Here is a 22,045-nt window from a genome sequence, read left to right on the forward strand (position 1 = left end):
CTAGACATAACAAGCTCAACTTCAAGTCCATGATTACAATTCGCATATTCTACATGAGGCCAACTCACATTAAAACTTGACGATTGAGAAAAACGACATTGCAACAAGAACCTAACTCGAAAATTAACCATTTACAATAGGACCAGACAAAAAAAATTAGCAATCACCGACATCTTATAGATAATTGTAAAATGTAAGCAATTTGGTTGATGAAATGACCAAAAATTAGCAATATGTTCGATGAAATTACCAAAAAATAACCATAAAACCTAATTCGATGAAATGCAAAAATGGTAATTTATTCAATGAAATAAGCAATAATTCGTGAATAAATCTGTTCGCCAAATGTTTGCATCTAATTTCTCATGGTTCCGACTAGGAGGATAACCTAACAATGTGTAAATAGAAAGAATAGAAGTCGCCAAAAGCTTGTAGTGAATAAACTCATGTCCACAAACACATCATCTAATTCATCATGTAATTCATTTACAATTCTCCAACTCTAATTTAGTTTACAATTGTTTAGCTACACCTCATTGACCGGGAAAAAAAAATCCACTGACCCTAGTTCAATTTTCAGTTGTCCACCATATCGAGTAACACTAATTCAATTTACCGCTAAACCATAAATGCGGCGTTAATTTAGAGATTCTTCAAGAAATGGCTGCTTAGGGTTTAGTTATTAGTTAGGATATTGGATTGTGTTGGAAACAACGTTATAAGGTTTAAGATATACGGTTTGTGCACGTATAGGTTACTATCATCCAAGTAGATAGATCGTGTATGAAGTTTGGTCAAATTCTGTAATTTTTTTAAAAATCAATTATATCACAATTTTGACATTTTTTTTTCAATTTTCCCTGTTTAGTGGGAAATTATGTATGCTTTTGGTAGACGAAAATATATCTTGCTAACAAAACAATCGCACATGTAAACTGTGTCATTATTACATGTAGCCAATTATGTCTTTAATTTTTACATATGTACGCATTACTTAATAAATTCAGAAATGTAGCATGATTAATTTTTTTGCTATGTGACAATCGAGAAAAATATCAAAAGTTATGATATAATTGACCATTTTCAAAAGTCGTGAATAAATCAGAATTTGATCAAAACTTCATGATTTTATTTTTGATCATTTGCCCTATATTTAATACTCGGGTTTGGCTAAGAAAAAAATATGCAGAAATAGCAAAGACAAAGTGTCACGCCCGCATTTTCTAAGGATAGAAAACTCAGTTGATCGCGACTAGGAGAAGATTAAAGAAGAGGGGAAGAAAGGAGAAAACAACACAAATCGACCATAGCTCGAAACAAATGGGAATAGCTCGAACAAAATCAGAGTATCTCAACAATCAACAACTCAAAAATAAATATTATCTCAGCGATACAAGAACTCAAAAGAAGTACAACTACTCAGCGGAAGCATTTGAAAGAAGGAATATGCCACGTGTGAAGACATGACACATTCTAAAAACTTAAAATTCTTCAACGGTCTTGCTCAACACCCACCGCACCCGTCACGCTCAATCTGCACATTTTTAAAAAGAAATGCATGGCTGAGTACTTGATGCACTCAGTGGACACATGCCAAAATAATTTTCATAAAATATTGTGTCAGCATTTAAAAGTGAACTCGGGGTTTTACAAAAGACCAAGTCACCAAAATATTTTCTCGCTCAAAAGTATGGCCGCGCAGCCCATTTTTCTCCCTCCTCGTACCATATCTGAACCTCATATGTGAAACGAGAACGTGGCCACATTCTCGATCACTGGACTGGCCAACTCGAAAGATAGCGCACAATCCCCTCTGTGTACACTAGCTTGAATAGGGACTCCATCTAATTCACTCTCACAAAATCAGTCCAACACCTTTCTCTATGTCGATCCCTTCGTTTCACCCCACCAAAACGACCTTTCTGTCTCTCCGTCGCTGCTCCGATCTGCTCGAAACCACACTACCATCTCCATCCGCCGAAGTCTAAGCATCGCCAAATCCATCTCACTCTGCTCTCCGTTCTCTCTCTCACACGTTTTGTTCCATCAACGCCGACGCTGGATCGCGCCATGGTTGCTGCTGCGTGAACAGAGCCGGCGCCGCACCGCCTTCTCCTACAGCGCGTCGTTCAGTCACTGAGACACCGCCTTTAATAGATCACCGTTGTCGCGGCCAAGGATCAGTTGTTGTCGTGCCCTCTGCTTGTTGTCCGCTGTTGCTTCACGTCCATGCCGACGACACAGGCACCGTCGCCCTGCGCTGCTGCTGCTGTTGGTTGCGAGGCTGCTGATCGGAGTAGGAGTCGTCGTCCAGCCCCATTGTTTTTCCCATAGCCACCGCTGCCTTACTCCACTCGAAACCATGTCGCCGTCCTCGTTGTTGGAGTTTGCGCAACTTTATTCTCAACACAGCACCACCGCCGCCCCTTCTCTATTTTCCAACTCTCTCGGTTTTATTTGGTAGGGTTTTTACATGAAAGATGGCAATGAAAGAGATATAAGAAGTTGATAGATATGTTTGTTGGAGATATGGCCGAGATTTGCTCCTTTATTTAAAATCTGATTTCTTTCTCCTTCTCAAATGTGGTACCCGAAAAGGGGAGTGGGCGATGGACTCTAAATTGATAATATAAAAAGCTGACTTGATCTTCTCCAAAATTTGGGCTTCAAAATGTAGTTTCAAAAAAATGAATTGAGCTTGAAAAATTAAATAAATTGGGGGTAGAAAAAGAATTATTGTTATAGGTCCAAAATGATTATATCCTTCTGTCGATAAATGAAACAAATGAAAAAATTTTCAGGTGCACAAACGATGTCACTACGAGAACAAATAAAAAGGATAGAAAAAGTCGGGGTGTTACACAAAGTTAATGATTTTAACCACTAAAATCTTACTAATAAATAAATTAAAAACAGAGGAAGGACAAAATGTACTATAGTATACCGAATGTTCCTATACAAGCCTAAAATTTGAATTTTAACCAAGGCACGTGTTAGAAGCTACTAAAACTATTGTTTGTTTCAAAATTATGAAATTTTCAAATCTTAGGGTTTTTGTCAATTGGGGGGTTTTGCCTCACGAATTTGTTGATTCCAACGAGATGTTGTTTTTGTTTTTCGTTGATGTTTAATTCCGAGAACATCTCCGAATTTGTACAATTAACCAATTTTTTCCGTTTTCAGCTTATTTTTCTTTCACAATTTGAAATCTTAGTGATTTTATTTTCAAACCTCCATCTCCCTCCTTCTCTGTCTCTCGCAATCTGAGTGAGTATAAGTATTGATTGCGTATAAGATCTCCCGAATCCTTAGTTTGGCCTAAAAAAGTGTTTGAATTTACGGCCAAGATGGAGGCTATACTTGCTGATAGTGTCCGCAACAGCCTCCAGCAACTAATGTACCGAAACGCCATTTTCATGTGCGAGCGCCTCTGCGCTGAATTTCCTTCCGAGGTTAGTTTTTTTTGAATATGGCCTTATAATGAAATTTTAAATACAATGCGGAACAGTGGAATTGTGAATTATTATTTACAATTATTTCTGTAAAAGCAATTACTTGCACTTATGTTTTATTTGAAGTGAACCCCTTTTTTGAGCTTGAGCTGAATGATGAAACCATGTGGAGTTTAAATTGCAATGCCATATAGTTTACACATCTTATACATCTTTGGTTGTATAATGTAGTCTGGTGGGAGCGCAGCTATTAACCCCCGTCTATTGCTTTTTAGTTCACTTCTACTTCCTGTCAAACAAGAGTCATGGTTTTTACTTTGTCGAAAAATTACAGTACTTTTAATGCGCTACTGCATATAGTTGTTGGCTTGTATAGTTATGTGGGAAGGAGTGGGAATTTGTGGTTATATCTTAGTGATGTTAGTCTTGAAATTAACACTTGTGATTTCCTCAAGTATTTATTTCTAATTAGTAATTTCAGTACTGGGACACCACTAGTTGAGATAGTTGAGTTGCAATGCCATATATTTTATACTCCTACATCTTTTATTGTATAATGTAGTCTGGTGGGAGCACAGCGATTAACTCCAGTATGTTGCTTGTTGTTTCACTTCTACTTCATGTCAAACAAGATACATGGTTTTGATTTTGTCTGAAAATGTACTTTTCATGCGTTGCTGCAAATAATGTTTCCGGCTTTGTATAATTATGTGGGAAGGAGTGGGACTTTGTGGTTATATCTTAGTGATGTTTGTCTTGAAAATTGAAATTAACATTTGTGATTTCCTAAATTGTTTGTTGAATGTTGGGTATGGCTAAGTCTGGACTAGCTTTGAATTAGATTGAATTTGAATAGTTTGTTTCATTGATATTTATTTTGTTGGGTGCAGAAAAATCTGCATCTGCTTGCTAGCTGTTATTTGCAAAACAATCAAGCACACTGCGCTTATCACATTTTGAAGGGTATGTTCTGCAAATTTTTCTTCATTTATCTGAATATCTGACCAATTGATTAATGGACCATGATTAGTAATGGTGCATGATTACTGATTTATTCTCTTATCTGTGTAACATTTAATCGTGGCATATTGTTGCACTATGTGTGGAGAATGGCTTATTTAATTCTTTGTTCTCTTCGATTTCAAGGAACACATATAGCTGAATGTCGCTATTTGTTTGCGCTGGCGTGCTTCCAGATGGATCTTCTGAATGAAGCAGAAGCAGCATTATCCCCTAATGAGTGTAATGTGGAGGTATGCTCATTAAGTATAGTTTGTCTTTCAGCTGTAATGGTTATACTTATATGACTTTTGACTGTAGATGTTATTTGCGGAAATAATCATTTGTATAGGAATAATAGTTAGTAGTTTCCTTACTTGTCGCAGGTTCCAAATGGAGCTGCTGGGCATTTCCTTCTTGGACTTGTGTACAGGTTTTAACGTGATACCTTATTCAATTCTTAATTACATTGGATTTTGCTGTCTTTTTGGGTTGGATTGCAGTTGCCATTTTCTCTAGTCCTTGTATGCTTTTTTTCGTTCCTGTCTATATTAATTGAAACTGACACATTAAGGAAAACAAGGCTGAGGCTCTTTTTTCGAGTTGCACTGTGTATTGAGCGGCTTTCTTTTAATCATAAGGAGATGTTAATATTGTGGTCTGATTGTAGAAATGTGTGCTCTGATTATTGATCAAGTTTGGGCCTCTAGAAAAGCGTTTGTTGTGGACAATAAGTTGTACATAGTTTTTTTTTCTTTGTAGACAGGGGATTGTTAGCTGCTATCTTTCTAGCGCGATTTGATTTCAAATGACCAGTAACAAACAACTCTATCCTAAATTAATAATCTATTTATGAATGTTTTCTTTTTAAAGTACAATGTGGTTTCCTAATTTCTCGGGCAATAAGTGACAAGGGATTAAGGTCTTCCCACTTCATAGGTCATAAAGTTCTTTCTTGTTTATTCACTGGAAAGTCTACTGTAAAGTTCATGGCTCAGTGTTTTCTTATTCTTGTGTAGAACAGAGTGAAAGGGTGATCACGATTCATGATGAATTATCATATGATGATATTGCAGAAAAGTGCTTTTACTAAGCATGATATTTCAAATGAATTTTCATTTTTGTATGGGTTGGTGCTACCTTCTATATGATTAAGAAAAGAGAGAAAACAGCTATGGTGAGTGCTACAGATAGTATGATGACAGTTGCAGATATCTGGAAGTGTCAAGGAGTCAAGGACTCAAGATGGTGCCTCTTCCATGTTGTTAACTGTTAAGTGTGTCTTAATGGCTTACAACCCAATAATCGAGATATTTAAGTCTGATAAAATGGAAAAGTCCCAATTTGTTGAGAAGTCTTGGTATGTTTGAATACTGTGGATAAGATTTCAGAAGAACTTGGAAATGAATTTTCTGAGAAAAAAAATGCAATTGTGTTTTGGGAGAAGTTACTAGGTAGAAAGTTATTTTGGAAAACAAGCTAAATATTGCCATTATATTTGTTCTTCAATATCATATGTTGTTATCACAGGTATACAGATAGAAAGCACAGTGCAATCAATCACTTCAATCAGGCTCTGTCATTGGATCCATTATTATGGGCTGCTTATGAGGAGCTTTGTATATTAGGTATATTAAATATTTATTTACTTTATATTTTTTAATTTTCTGCAATCTGACCCCATCTATTAAAGGAATGGCAATTGGATAGCCATTTATGAGGCTTTTTTCACTTTTAAATTTTTTTTTCTACGCTCTTCAACAATGCTTATAATAGAAATACTTAGCTGCTTCTCATGTCTTTACTTTTCCTGGTAAATGCTTCATACATCTGATTATTTTGCCATTGGAATTGGCCTCTAAAGATTTTTATGCACATATATGTCTGTATATATCTGATCTGATCAAAATTAAATTAGTAACTTTAGCTAGACTGATGTGAAAATTAACATGTGAAATTGGCTGCCCATTTAGGTAATGCCTTACTATTTTGAGTTTTGTGAAATTCGAAACATTTTTATCCATGTAATGCTTTTCTATCTCCTTTGGGATGAGTCTTTACTTGAACTTGAGCATATTTTTCTCCCATTTTAATCAGTATGTTGCCATTATCTTTTCATCTATAGTTTAAATTTCAAACAGTGCGATAAAAAGCTCTCTTTTTTAACCAGATAAAATTGGCATCATTTCAGGTGCTGCTGAAGAAGCAACTTTAGTCTTTGACGATGGAGCTTCTCTTCTTATTCAGAAGCAATACCTGCAACGTGGTTTACCTTCCCATAGTTCCCAAGCAACAAATGAGGATCATGAGATTACTTCAAACAGGAGTTCAGTCTCTGATGATGTTAGTCCAAGAAAATTGAAGCACACTTATGGTAATAACCTAAGAGAGATGTCTGGTAACTCTTATGCAACAACTTCCAATCAGCCCCTTCATGGTGGTCCCACCAGCTTGCCATTTTACAGTACTCCTTCCCCGATGGCTACACAAGCACAGGTATAATCATGTACTGATGCTGTTTTTTTGTCATTTTGGGCGTGATAATGGATAGTTGAACTTTCCTTTTCGTTCATCTTCTCCATTTTTTTTTCGTAGCACCAGCTGCATATTGATTCTGCATTACTCTGTTTGAGCTCTCATGCTAGTGGCCATGATCATGCTCACTGTTTTTTATATTTAATCTGAATGTTGGTGATGGCATTTATTTATTTTCAAACTCTCTCATCTAAAATTGTGGAAGTTTTGTTACTGTCTTTGTGCTTGCTGTCTGACTGAAATTAATCATCTTATTTGCTGGTGTTCTTTATATATTGCTTATTTTTGGGTGAATTATATTGATCTTTTTGGAGAATGATCAAGTGAGATTCACTTATGGTATTATAGAAACTTGTCTTTGTTCCTTATCTTTTGTGCTAAAGAATACTAAGTTTGTTCTTAAACTACTTAATGTATTGCAGTTATCTGGAGTTGGTCCACCTCCAGTATGCAGGAATGCACTACCAAATGGGCCGAATATGAGAACACATGGAGCTGATGTCTCCCAACGAGTAACCATGAACTCTGCTGTTGCAGGCCCTAGAAGAAAATTTGTTGATGAAGGAAAATTAAGAAAGGTCGAGATATTTTAGTAGTATTTTGTTATTGTAATAGTTTTGTGCATGCTATTACTCATTTTGGCCACTGTTTGCTAGTTTATTGTTTCCTAAGTTCCCTTTTGAAACTAGTATTTATTTCCTCTGAATCTCTTTTTCTCCTTCATCAATCCCACACGATTTCTTTATTTACAGTATAATAATATAACCTCAGTTCAGTAATAGCCTCTGCAAAAGTGTAAAGTACATTTTGACTGTACTTTATGTCTCTAGTTTAAGTTCAATTCTCTTCATAGTTGCTTGTGATGGTTACTGCTCGCTTATATGCTTTCAGTTAGTTTCTCTAGTCCCAAACTGATAAATTTTATTCTGAAACCTATCCGAGAATCTTGTTCAATCTTTTTTCATCCACCCATTTTCTTTAAGCTTATGATACATATCTTGAGGGGGCTGGAGTTATATTGGATTGTGCTACAGTAGCAAAGAGGGCCAAGTTTTGAAACTAACAAATAACCATTGGTATAGGGTGAAATTTTGGAGTCATGACTTCTTTTTGTGATAGAGACAACACAATTAGAATAAGTTGAGAAATTGCCCTAAAGTTTGTTAGTTCATTTGTATGCGTTTAGGTATCTGAGAGGCTATTTTCTGATTCCGGGCAACGACGAAGCATGAGACTTGCTGGAGAATCTGTCAATGCAAATTCAAGTACATCTGTAGCTTCTGGGAATGGAATAAGCCACTCTTCTAAATATCTCGGGGGATCCAAGTTAAACTCAGTAGCTTCACGATCTTCGACACTTCGAAAAAGTCACCCTTCTTCAAGTGAGATTGCTGATGAAGGTAAATAATTGATTGCTTGGCTTTTTTCATAAAATTTTATCTCTTTATGTTTTATCTAACGAGTTATATACATGAAGACTTGTATAGTAAAGCTTGACATAATGTAACTGTATTGAAACCATTAGACCTGGTTATTATGCCTTTTGTATTCTTGAACCCTGAATCATTCTAACATCATTCTGAGTGGTCTTTCACCTATAGCTCTTCACTGTGTTTCCCCAGCTTTTTTGATGTTCAGAAAACTAGTTTCATGGTTTGTGGATGGCTTCCAATTAATATTCAACACTTTCCATTCAATTTTTTAATTATTTACTTTAGATGCTACATAAGTGGTTTCCTAATATTTGACGTTAATGAAGTTTATGTTGTTCTTGTATTAGTAGCAATATTTTGATTGATTAACCTTAGATGCTAAGTACATAAGTGGTTTCTTAATTATTTACCTTAGAAGATGCTAGATAAGTGGTTTCCTAATATTTGTTCTGTGAATTACCAATTAGTTAACCAGTGAAGGGTTAATTGAGGGAAAGAGAGAACTGAACAAGGAAGTTTCAAAGCTGTTACACAGATAGTCTTTTGATCTGACCTAACTGAATTATTGCTTTTTCAGGTAACCATCATGAGGTGTATGATGAATCTAGATTAAATGTTACCAGTTCGACCTCGTCACCTAGTGGTGATAATAGGTCTCTTGAACCAGAAGGAGCAACCAGATCACACGGTGCAGTGATTTTGAGCAGCTCCAAAGTTACAGATGGTGCTTCTGATATTCTGGGTCTCCTAAGACTTCTTGGGGAAGGCTTCAGACTCTCATGTCTTTGCAGATGCCAGGTAGTAGTCAGTAATCTTGAAGGAAATTTATTTGCCATTGGTTTACATGTAAAGTAAAGTCCTGCTTGTCATGAACAGGATGCATTGAGCATCTACATGAAACTTCCACAAAAGCATTATAATACCGGATGGGTGCTTTCTCAGGTAAACAGTTCATCCTTAAGAGTTAAAGATTCTTTGCAAGTTCATTTTTAGAAAGATTAACTCAAGAGAGCTTGGTAGCACTTGATAAGCTTACCTTGTTGTTTGTTCTGTACTTCATTGTCAAGCATTTAATATCATTGCTGTTCATACACTTGTGTGAGTGTACGTTTGCTTCGGCCTTTACATATCTTTGACTGTCATCTCGTATATGATCTCACTCAAGCACAGGTCGGGAAAGCTTACTTCGAAATGGTTGATTATCTTGAAGCTGACCGTGCCTTCAGTCGTGCACGCATTGCTTCTCCTTACAGTTTGGATGGAATGGATATATATTCCACAGTTTTATATGTGAGTTTTATCTTTAAAATTATTTTCCCAGTTGTCATTCCTTGGCTTCAAACCCACTTTATCTTGATGATTCATGATTGCGATAGGGGACTATGCATTTATAATTGTGGTCTTCCCTCTTATAGTGTCAATCTGTATTCTATCAGGCCTTATTCGTTTAGATTATACTTTTATTCTTAATCAGGTACCATTTCAGCTCAACCCATGAATTTTAACTTTTTTATTTACTCAATCTACCTCCATCTTTTAGCATTTGAAAGAAGATATGAAGTTGAGTTACTTGGCCCAGGAGCTGATATCAACTGACCGTTTGGCTTCTCAATCATGGTACTTTCCATCACACTCAACTGTACTTAGTTTTATACATTAATAAGATACGCATAGATGTTTTGGGTTGTCCTCGTAGATGTCTCTGCTTCATGCACACAACACAACACGTGTGCTATTGCGGCTGATTTGTGTATGTGGTATGACAGGTGTGCTATGGGTAATTGCTATAGCTTACAGAAAGATCACGAAACTGCTCTCAAGAATTTCCAGCGTTCTGTGCAATTAAATTCAAGATTCGCATATGCCCACACCTTGTGTGGTCACGAGTATGGATCACAATCTAATTCCCTGTTATATACGTATACCGCATTTCTAACTGTTGCTATTTTTAGTAATCAAACCTGTGTTTGTTTATAGATATGTGGCTTTGGAAGATTTTGAAAATGGTATCAAGAGCTACCAGAGTGCCCTTCGAATAGACTCCAGACACTATAATGCTTGGTATGGACTAGGGATGATATATCTTCGGCAAGAGAAGTTTGAGTTCTCGGAGCATCATTTCCGGATGGCTTTCCAAATCAATCCACTTTCTTCTGTCATAATGTCATACCTTGGGACTGCTTTGCATGCATTGAGGGTAGATAAATATATTACGAAAAGACTAATCCTAACTTGGAATTGGTTTTGACTTCATTAACAATGCTCATAACTTCCAACAGAGAAATGATGAAGCACTGGAGATGATGGAAAGAGCTGTATTGGCTGATAAGAAGAATCCTCTCCCACTATATCAGAAGGCTAACATCCTTGTGAGCATCGATGATCTTGATGGGGCCCTAGCAGTTCTCGAGGAGCTCAAAGAGTACGCACCATGTGAGAGTAGTGTCTATGCGTTAATGGGCAACATTTACAAGCGGAGAAATATGTATGATAACGCAATGCTTCATTTCGGACTAGCATTGGATTTGAAACCATCTGCAACTGATGTCGCTCTTATTAAGGTAACAAACTCGTATTTTTATCGCCTATGGACTATAACTAATTATTACTCCCTCGGATAGGTGTGTTAGAATATACTCGTTTATCATTATTGTTCCTTCCATCCGTTGTTTATGAGGTTTTGTCATGTTGTGAACAGGCTGCCATTGAAAAATTGCACGTACCAGACGAGATAGATGAGGGTGATTCCATGGATTGAATTGATGACGGGCTAACTTATACGGTACATGGTGGTGATCCTGTGCTTGTGCTTTCGGGTCGAACACAATATGCTCGTCTGCATATTGTTTTCAAGGAACTGGTGGGGATGATGCTGCACAAGCGATCCAACTCAACTCCAACCCATCTCAACTTACTTCCAAAGTCTATTCTATATTAGTATGTTGTAACTCAACTCCACTGTAATGCACACGTATATAATTTGCCTCTTTCCAGAAATCGTGGCATGAAGGTTTCAACATCTTGATAGAATGTATACATATAGCAGCTCTTGCTAAACAAGTTCAATCTAAATGTTATATCTTGTTCAATTGTTATATTGGTTCTAAACATAAAAAATATATAACAAATTCTATTTGATTTTGATATTTATACTATTCTTTTTGTTTAAAATAAGATTAGTGCATTTTTGGAATGATATGAGATTTTATGAGCTGTATTTTGATATCTTCAAGTAGAGAGAGAAAATCTAGTTAAAATTGTTAAATGTACTAAATTAATGGTTAGAGACAAACTAATTGGTTATTTGAAAAATTCGTCCAGTTCATTTAACTTATTCTAAATTCTATCCAATTTTCATCCGATTAATTCAATTAATTAAAATTAAATACAAATTCAAAAAAAAAATTATCGCCCAAAATGTAAAAATTTGTTACTCCATATTGCATGTTAACACTTAGGTTTTAAGACATTTTCATTTTTTTTCATATTTTGATTTTTGAGTCTTTTTACACTTGGATTTTTACACTTCAATTTTATAGTCATTTTGTAAAATTGTGTTTTAATCCTTGTTTTACACATAGGTTCTTATTGCTCATGGCCAGCATGGCCACAAATATGATTGGGATGCATAGGAGATTTAAATACTAGTATGTTTGGATTAAAAATTTTAACCTTTTTGACTGTCTTCTTTCCTATGATGGGTTTATCATTGTATCCGACTCACGTATGTACCTTTTTTTAATCCTGCTTGATATAACTAAATCAATGCGGTTTTTTATTCTACTTGCAACAAACTTTGAAGTTGTCTTAAATACTCCATCCGTTTGTGAAATATTATCCACTTTTGTCATTTTAGCCCGTCCATGAAATGTTGTTCACTTTATTTTTTTTTAGTAAATGAACCTTACTTTCCACCAACTGATTACACTCACACTCTATTATAAAGCTAACGTACAAATATGATACTTACATTCCACTAACATTTTTCAGTCACTTTTCTTCACATTTATTATAATTCGCATCGAGTCAAATGTGGACAATATTTCATAGACAGAAGGAGTATAACAAATATTTCATGATTACCCACGGAGAATAAATTTTTGGCAAAAATATTTTATTATGATGTCTTAGAAATAATGAACGATATATACCACTAGTAGGGGTGTGATCAATTACTAACTTTCATAAGTTGCTAATTTGCTATCTCATCAACGCAGTGTATTAAAAATGTCAACATGATGATATTAAAATGTCTAAGACATAATTTTGTTGAACTTCAATATAATGGGCTGATATTATGTGTTGACATTTTTAATACACTACGTTGATGAGTTAGCAAAGTTAACAACTTAAATAGTTAGCTAGGCATGCACACGGGTCGGAACCGCCAGTTCCGGTTCATGAACCGGCGGTTCACGGTTCATCATTCCCATGAACCGGAACCGGCCCGCCAAGGGTCCCAGTAGTTCCGGTTCCAGTTCTAAAACCCGCCGGTTGATGAGGGGGTTCAAAACCGCCGGTTTTTGGCCTGAACGGCCGGTTCCGGGCCGGTTCGGCGGTGCGGTTCGTAAATTATTATTTTTTTGCATTTCTTCTCGTTTTAGTGTTTATTTCAACAAGACTACAAGTCACAAGTCACAACTTATAAGTTACAATTTACACTTAATGTTGGACTTGAGCTTTTGGGTTGAAAGAGATTGTATTGGATGATTCTCTTTTATAGCTACATGTTCTTGGATGTGTTGCTTTTTCTTTCAATGTGGGATAAAACTCTTTATTTATAACTACATGATACATCTCCATCATTTTTGTTTATAGTATTAGTTTATATCTTATCTATCTTCTATTATTATAACTTAACAACAAATATAATTACATAAAGTATTATTATTTAATTCTTTATCATTATCGATTTGTTTGTATATAAGTTTATGTGTATATTAACTAATAAATACCATTATAGTTTATACACATTGAGAGAATAATTATTATACAAATTGTATTAATCTAGTGATAACTATAATATGAATAATTATTTATCTATATACAAATTATATTACTCAATAATTGTTTATTCTTATCTATCAAGAATATATTCACAAATAATAATTTTATTTATATAAATCATACTACATCTATTAGAATAACAACTATTATACAAAATCATACTATTAGTCTACTACTAATATATAAACTATATTATACCACTAAACAAATCATTCTTTAGTTATCTATTTTTATCATTATTATACCAATTATATTAATTGTTATTTTTCACATTTTAATCAATATATTGAGAAAAATTAACAACATACTTACATTTAAATCTAATTATTTGAACACGTCCACATTCTATAAATATACAAATTATTAGCACCATGCAACATTCAAATTTAATTAAACTATTCTAGTTGATGCTATTATTATCTATAAATTTGTCCTAGAAAAAGAATCATAACAAAAATAAAAGATAAAGTTAGTGAATAGTAAAATGTAGTAAAAAATAAAGAAAGTAGAAAATAATAAAAGGTTTGTATCCCACATTGGAAAAAGATGAATGAATGATCTAAACATGTAGTTATAACAGAAAATACTTCAACATATTTTGTCCCACATTGAAAGTGAAACAAAAAATATTCAAGGATGTCTCTATAAAAGAGAAACAAAAAAAATGTTTTCTTAGAATTCTTAAAGGTGAGCACATTTAAATCCAATTATTATTATTATTTGAACACATCCACATTTTATAAATATAGAAATTATGAGCAACATGCAACATTCAAATTTAATTGAACTATTCTATTTGATTCTATTATTATCTATAAATTTGTCTTAGAAAATGAATCATAACAAAAATAAAGATAAAGTTAGTGAATAATAAAATGTAGTAAAAAATAAAAAAAATTAGAAAACAAATGAAAGTTTTGTATCCCACATTGGAAAAAGATGAATGAATGATCTAAACATGTACTTATAAGAGAAAATAATTAAACATATTTTGTCCCACATCGAAAGTGAAACACAAAATATTCAAATATGTCTCTATAAAAGAGAAACAACCAAAAATGATTTCTTAGAATCATATGCCCAACAAATAAATATGGACTATTATGAAATTATTATATTTATTTATATTTATTTGTGAAAATTGTTTTTTATATATAAAAATTGATTTTATAAATAATAAGTTTTTTTTAAAAATTTTATTGAACCGACGGTTTGAACCGGTGAACCGCCGGTTACGGTTCGTGATATTTCCGAACCTGAACCGGCCCGCTTGAACCGCCGAACCGTCGGCCGGTTCGAACCGCTGTCACCGGTTCCGGTTCATGAACCGGCGATTCCGAACCGTCAGTTAACCGGCGATCCGATTCGATTTGTGCATGCCTATAGTTAGCAATATAACGTACCTCACCTGCCATTGGTATCTATTTTGTCGACTTTGGGGAAGATTCACTTTCATGATTTCTTTGTTTAGAACATGTAAACTAACCAATCAAACAATGCAGATCACGCACCAATAACCAATAGTAACATCCCACGTCACCATAACTCCACGTGGAATGATGCAATTCGGAACGTCCGTCACTCGCACGTGGCTTAATTCCAGTTGAATTAATTACCCCACGCCCAGCCCAGGGCTCATTGCAACTTCAATCGAGAAATTAGCCGGAGCTCCGGCACCGCCGTTGAAGATTTAACCGTGGCTCCCCCCGCTCCGCCGAAGCACCGGCATAGCAACCTCACTCGCAGGAAATCCGAGCCGGCTTCCGCCTTCTCAGCCGCGTCTTCTTCGGGTCCGACCCGAATAGTCTATCGGGAGTCCGTTGCCCGCTCATCCGATCCGGATCTGAGTCCGCCATTTTTGCAGAAGACTTGGTTCATTGTCCTATTGCTAGCGATGGCCTTCTCCTTTTTCGCTCTCGCGATATTCCTTCTTTTCACGCTCGACTCCGATTATGGTTCAATTCCGGCTTCCGCCGCCTCCGAGGGCGTTCAGGCAACTCATAATTCACCTTTAATGTTTTTCTTTTTTTCGCGTATAGTTATAGTATGTGTGAGCTAGAGAGGAGATTTCTAAATGAGTGGATTTAATATTGGCTATTTGATCTGCGAGATTTAGGTATTTTTGTCATTAAATTTGTTTTATTGAAGAGCTGGAATTCAAAATTTTGAAGATACTATGTTCTGGTTTTTGTTTTTGATTGGAGCTGTTACGATTACGGCTTGATTTGGTTGCAACTTAGTGATGCATATCAGTGCAATTGTGAATTGACGAATATTCGTGGTTTATTATCTGGCCTCGTTGTTGTGATTTTGTTGAAGTATGTTGAAATGTGAAGAACTAAACTTGCTTAAGGTTTTAGACTTGTAGGGATTTAGTTGGATTTTATATGGTTCCTGAATAAGTACTGGTTTGTGTCTTAGTTCCAAATGGCGTGTGATAAGTATGATTTCCATGAGAACTGATGAGAAAGGAAATGAAGATATAAAGTCAAGTTGTATGCTTAGAGGGTTCTGCTAGTGAAGAAACTTAGTAAACTATTTAAATTCAGGTTCACTTTGACAGTTGAGAAAGCTAATTTCGTTGCTTTTCTGTGCATCCTTCTGCTTTACTGACTCGAATGCTGAGTAGCTGTAGTAATTTATAATATGCAGTTAATAAACTAGTTTTGTATGCTCTGTGTTTCGAGTGCCATTGTACCAATGAGTTTTCTCAAATATTTTACAGATATCGTATGGTTCAGTCATCAAGCTGATGCATGAGAGGACAAAATTCAGGCTGCACTCGCATGATGTTCCTTATGGCTCTGGCAGTGGGCAGCAGTCTGTGACTGGTTTTCCTAATGTTGATGATGCCAATAGCTACTGGGTATGTCAGCAGTCAGCACTACATTGTCTGATTGTTCTGGTGTAATTGTAGCTCCTTTGTGCATGTGATCTATTAATTCTGATTCCTGGACTGTTAAAGAGAAGTTGTTATTTGCAGATTGTCAGGCATATACAAGAATCATCTGCAAAGCAAGGAGACTCAATAAAAACTGGAAGCCTCATTAGGTTGCAACATATGAAAACTAGGAAGTGGCTGCACAGCCACTTGCATGCCTCGCCAATATCAGGCAATATGGAGGTCAGTGTTCGTGAGTTTGCTTAGCAACCTCCCGCCTGCATCAAATTTTTGAACATCTATCTATCTATCTGCTTTTCTGGCTGAAAATTCTTCTTTTACTTTGCTATTTCATTGTGCACAATTCTGGTATGTAGAGTACATGTGACCTTCAATGTTACTCAAATTTTTTTTCAGCTATAAAATTGTGTAACCTGATTGCTAAATAACAACAAAATCAGGTATGAATTATCATGTTTAGCTTTCGTAACGCATCTGTTTTTACTTTTAGACTGGGAGATTTAATTCAATCATTCAAAACAAATTGATTTCAAATTTGTCAGAATTAGTTCAAAATGTGGAATAAATGCTGAATGTGTTTGCTTATATTGATATGAAATATATCTTCCAACTCTTGAATCCATTGAGACCTAGTAAAATGTTTTTATTATATCAATAGAAATTTTGAGAAACAACTAATGACTAATCACTCTTTTACTAATAATGTTTTTTGTTGGGACTGGGAGCTTCTTTTTTGCTAGTTTGATGCACGTTGTCGCTCACATAGAAACAGTCTTAACTTACTTCTTGATATATCACAAATCCTTTTTAAACTTGTTAGTCCAGAGTCTTTAAATCTAGATGTGTTAGAGCTGAGGTAAAAAGCTGAACTTCTAAAGTTGGTTGTTGTGTAATATAGCTTGATCTTAACTCAAGTCGTTAGTTTACTAAGAGAAGCTAATATATGCTTATAATTTATAAGTCAACTCCTATAAGTACTAAGCTTGCACTGGTATCTACTCGTGGCACTTAGACCTAGTGCCACGTGTCACTACATGGAGCTTGTATTTCTACACCCAATATGTTTTGCAGTTGTTATTCCCAGTTTAATACTGTATGGTTGTCTAATTTATCAGATGGACTTTATCAATGACTAAATGTTTTTCCTTTTCCTTTCCCCTTGTGTAACCTACGCGCAATTGAGTAACTTGTACTCGTGAATTTTCAGCTGAAGGTGCTTATAAGTTCCCACTAGATTGTTGAAGGAATAGACATAAGATCCTTCTTTCGCTCTGAAAATCATTTTATTTGGTATTTTTAGTACTAATCTGATTGGTCTTACTAATCAACCTTGCTCTTGAACTATGTAATTGATGTGTCATGTTTATTCTAAAAAAGTTATTCATCTTTGTTATCAGTACCAGCATTATGACGTTAAAAATTGGAAGAGTTCCACATCTAATATTTTCTTGTGTCTTAAATTGTATAGATCCATCATATTTGATATTCCATGTTGTATCGACCTTACTATTATTGCGTTAAGCCTAAATACATGATGGAAAAAAATACAGGTCAGTTGCTTTGGCAGTGATAGCGAGTCGGACACTGGGGATCACTGGAGGTAAAGACATTTCGTTATGAAGCTTGTGGATGATGTGATTAGGTTTTGAAAGGAGGCATTCATAGTGTTTGTTGCGTGTGGTTCAGTGTCGAAATTGAGGGAAGTGGAAAGACATGGAGGCAAGATCAAAGGGTAAGGCTTCGGCATGTAGATACTGATGGGTACCTTCATAGCCATGACAAGAAATACCAACGCATAGCTGGGGGTCAGCAAGAGGTGAGAACGAAAATAAGTGAAATAATAGTGGATTTAACAAGTTGCAGCGTCGACATCTCGATCATGTATTGTCTCTTGAATTGTTTCAGGTTTGTGGCGTTGGACAAAAGAAGCCTGATAATGTTTGGCTAGCAGCGGAGGGTGTTTATCTTCCCGTTACGGAAAGCAAGTGAAAGCTCCTCCCCCGTAGTTTTATGCTATCAGTATGGTTAGCAGTTCTCTCTCCCCTTCTCCTTATAGAGTATGGAAGCAGTTGTATCTGAACATTGCAAAGTTTTGAAAATAGTTTATGTAATTTCCTTATAGTGAATGTAGACTTTATGAATTCCACAGCTCAAATCATGTGTTCAAATTGTGAAACTATATATACAGTTCTGTTTGAAAGTTTTCGATTATAATTTTAATCCTGAAGAACCCAAGGTTCATTTTTGCTGAAAATTTGTATAGGCGCCTTGTAAATATGATGGATATTTTAAGGGAGCAAATATGTATTTAGGGCATTCAGAATAAACACGTTAAAATCAGTCATAAAATCAGCCACAACCAATTTTTCTCCTATCAAATCAACATTTTTTTATTTAAGCTACAACATTAAGATAGTTTTAACATAGTCAAACTTATTTCACCATCTTTAGCATATTTTTGAGTTAGAAAATAAATAAAATTGTAATATAACATATACTACATCGGTCCAAAATAATAGTCTCATTCATAAAAAATTTATAATAAAAATTGATAGACGGAGGAAGTCTTAAAAACAGAATAATAATAACAACATAAATCCTTACCAAGATCGGGCATACACAAACCATTTACTAATTTACTTGCATTAAATTTATGATTTTCAGTATGATATGATATCGAAGCATATTGAACTTTCGGTATATATATTGAACTTTCGGTATATACCGTATATTCGGTATAGCGAACCCTCTATATACACCGAAAATCGGTACATATTCAAACATTATACTATATATTACTGCAATATAGGTAAATGAGTACAATTATCTGTATTTCTCTCCACTCTCATGGTAAGTTGTAAATACATAATCCAAATCTTTCAAGTTTTCTCTAAACACCAATTCACTTTGATTCTCATATAGTATTTATTTTCGTGGTATGAGTATCAACCATACTCTCCTACACGAGAAAAAATTCCCTAGTCTACACATACCAAGGTGGAATGATGATGTGGTGTGTCCCATCTCTAATATATTGACAAATGAAAATATACATAGCTCCACTTCCAGTTGGAAATTACACCTCACACACATGCTAATTGTCAAAATTTTTAATATGGAAATTATGAATATCCCATATATAACTTACATAACCATATCATCCATGCAAAATATATTTAAGCAATCTTTTTATGATTTACATCTTCCATCTTCTTCAAAACAATTAAAAAAATTCTTCATTGCAATATAAATTTCAAAGGAATACCATTTTTTATGCACAACATACATCTATATATAGGTTCGTCGGATCCTCTTCTAATGCTTATAACACCATAATCCAAAACAAAGACTAAATCTACACCTTTAGATTTTGAAATGAGTGAATGAGATTAAAGCTCACAAATTTCAATAAATAGTAGACAAAATATCAACAAAAGGGTAATATCGTCATTATGTTATCATATGATAATATTCGTGGGTTTTTTTTATATCAACATAGTGTATTACAAATATCAAGAATATGACATGAGATTATCTACACAAGTATAAGAAAATATCAACACAATTTTATTGATATTTTACCTACATTATATTAAAATTTTCCATATACTATATTGAGATTTTTTTTACATTTGTTGATAAAATCTGCTTATTACGAAAATTGAAATATAATTTATCAAATTTCATCACCCGAACATCGTCGGAACATATGCAATTGAGATCTCGTTGGAATCCTTATAAAATTATCTTTAATTTGATATTTTTTTGCGAAAAAATAATTTAAATCGAGAGAGTTACGTAAATTTAAAGTTTTAAGATGATTTTAATGAGAGAATTGACATTAATACTCTTTAAATTTATTTAATAATTTTTTTAATTTAAAATATAATACATGTGACATTATTTCAACCACTAGATCTTCTAATCTAATGACTAAGATTTAGTCTTAATTTGTGATTAGTAATTAGTTAGCAATTGATAACTCCGGAATGAACTTAAATTTAGTCTTCTTAATCAAGTAAAATTATATTTTGATCATCTTATTATTATTAACTACCTTTATATTTTAACACGGCATATAAATAAAATACTTAAGCTATAAAATAGTGATTAATATATACAAATAAAATAAAAATAAAAAATAAACTTAAGCTATATGACAATATTTATTCTGTTCAATGCTATCAATTAAAGAAAAAATATTCCCGTGAAACTTGATTACACTATTACGTATATAATGAAATAGTGTCATAGTTTACAATTGCAGTAATTATTTTTTCAGCTGATGGAAAGATAATGGGAGATTTAAGTCATAACATTTAATATATATATATAGGGATGTATTCATTTCATTTTTTATCTTTTGTTCTTTGTTCTTTTTATTCTCAGCCTCACGATTTTGTCATCCGACGGTTAGATTGGTGCCACGTGTCATTTAATAATGCAGATTTTCAGTTGAATAATGCACACCGACTAATAATACACCATTATAGTGTAATAATGCAGATTTTCAGTTGAATAATGCACACTGACTAATAATGCACCATTATAGTGTAATAATGCAGATCATCTGGACCGTTGATGAATGAGATCTAACGACCCATATTAAGAAGAATAAAGGATCTAAGGAATGAATATGAGAATAACGCTCCCATATATATATATATATATATATATATATATATAGAGAGAGAGAGAGAGAGAGAGAGAGAGAGTTGTGATCAATGTCGAACCAATTTTAAAGACCGAACTAGAGACCAAATCTGGGCTATTAGATCTAGTTTTTTTGATGAGATGTGCTGCTGTGTAAATTTTTTGGTCTTCATTACAAGCCCATTTTACTTCATTGTATAGGTTTATTACTTCATTCCGTACGTAATACCTTGAAGCTACAACATGTTTTTACTTTCTTCTAGTAGGTTTTGAAATGATTCAACATATGTTTCATTTGAATTCATTGACATGAGTTTTTACTTTATTTACATTAAAAAATATAATTTATTCAAGTGCGTTTATTACTTCATTCAGAAACGTTATTACTTCATTGGATAATGTTTTTACTTCATTCCAGTAGGACTTCAAATGCTTCTACACATACTTCATTCCAACAATTTATTACATCATTCCATTGTTTATTACACCATATCAGCGTTGTGGCGGTGGTGATAGATATTGTAGAGAGAAAGAACGGCACGCGGCGGCGATACCGCATTTACGTACTGGAATGAAGTAATAATCCTACTGGAATGAAGTAAAAACCTACTGGAATGAAGTAAAAACCTACTGGGATGAAGTTAAATCTTCGTAACATGTTAGTATGACTTATTTACCTTCGGATAAATTAAAATAGGCTCGTGATGAAGGCGAAAATAATTGATAAATTTGTGTCTCTCATCCATAAAAAACTAGATCTAAAAACCCTAATTTTGTATGGTTCGGTGGTTCGGTCTTTAAGAGTGGATTTGTGAATAATGAGACTCTATATATATATATATATATATATATATATATATTATGGGTGTGTTATATTGCTAACTAATTCTTAAATTGCTAACTACAACTAAATAATATCCTTTAGATAATTAAATCAAGGCACAAGATCATTTAGCCACGGATATCAATATAGTGTATAAAAAATGTCAATTAAGAGTATTAATGTCAATTAACAAAAAATTAGTTATAACTAACTTTAAAAAAATATCCCAAAACGTTAAATG

At 34.2% G+C, this 22,045-nt stretch overlaps 2 protein-coding genes across 2 annotated transcripts; both read left to right on the forward strand.

Annotated features, from left to right (window-relative positions):
* Window positions 1-2,995: 2,995 nt before the first annotated feature.
* Window positions 2,996-11,567, forward strand: LOC121780245 (cell division cycle protein 27 homolog B-like). The gene is made up of 16 exons (XM_042177785.1): window positions 2,996-3,452; window positions 4,343-4,415; window positions 4,599-4,705; window positions 4,838-4,884; window positions 5,982-6,079; window positions 6,643-6,947; window positions 7,409-7,564; window positions 8,173-8,386; window positions 8,997-9,217; window positions 9,296-9,361; window positions 9,590-9,709; window positions 9,960-10,036; window positions 10,186-10,305; window positions 10,397-10,616; window positions 10,699-10,980; window positions 11,118-11,567. The coding sequence occupies exons 1-16, from the start codon at window positions 3,348-3,350 to the stop codon at window positions 11,175-11,177; spliced, it is 2,271 nt and encodes a 756-aa protein (XP_042033719.1). The 5' UTR covers window positions 2,996-3,347; the 3' UTR covers window positions 11,178-11,567.
* Window positions 11,568-15,051: 3,484 nt separating this feature from the next.
* Window positions 15,052-18,548, forward strand: LOC121778460 (stromal cell-derived factor 2-like protein). Its single transcript, XM_042175815.1, has 6 exons — window positions 15,052-15,419; window positions 16,152-16,292; window positions 16,410-16,550; window positions 17,879-17,928; window positions 18,015-18,144; window positions 18,234-18,548. The coding sequence occupies exons 1-6, from the start codon at window positions 15,321-15,323 to the stop codon at window positions 18,315-18,317; spliced, it is 645 nt and encodes a 214-aa protein (XP_042031749.1). The 5' UTR covers window positions 15,052-15,320; the 3' UTR covers window positions 18,318-18,548.
* Window positions 18,549-22,045: the final 3,497 nt, after the last annotated feature.

This window comes from Salvia splendens, chromosome 19 (assembly GCF_004379255.2).
Source record: "Salvia splendens isolate huo1 chromosome 19, SspV2, whole genome shotgun sequence".
NCBI lineage: Eukaryota > Viridiplantae > Streptophyta > Magnoliopsida > Lamiales > Lamiaceae > Salvia > Salvia splendens.

Coding starts and splice junctions, on each gene's coding strand:
- LOC121778460 (XM_042175815.1), top strand. CDS start 15,321: ATGGCCTTCTCCTTTTTCGCTCTCGCGATATTCCTTCTTTTCACGCTC. Junction 16,293..16,409: donor ATGATGCCAATAGCTACTGG/GTATGTCAGCAG, acceptor TGTTATTTGCAG/ATTGTCAGGCATATACAAGA. Junction 17,929..18,014: donor GACACTGGGGATCACTGGAG/GTAAAGACATTT, acceptor CGTGTGGTTCAG/TGTCGAAATTGAGGGAAGTG.
- LOC121780245 (XM_042177785.1), top strand. CDS start 3,348: ATGGAGGCTATACTTGCTGATAGTGTCCGCAACAGCCTCCAGCAACTA. Junction 4,416..4,598: donor CGCTTATCACATTTTGAAGG/GTATGTTCTGCA, acceptor TTCGATTTCAAG/GAACACATATAGCTGAATGT. Junction 9,218..9,295: donor CATGTCTTTGCAGATGCCAG/GTAGTAGTCAGT, acceptor TGTCATGAACAG/GATGCATTGAGCATCTACAT.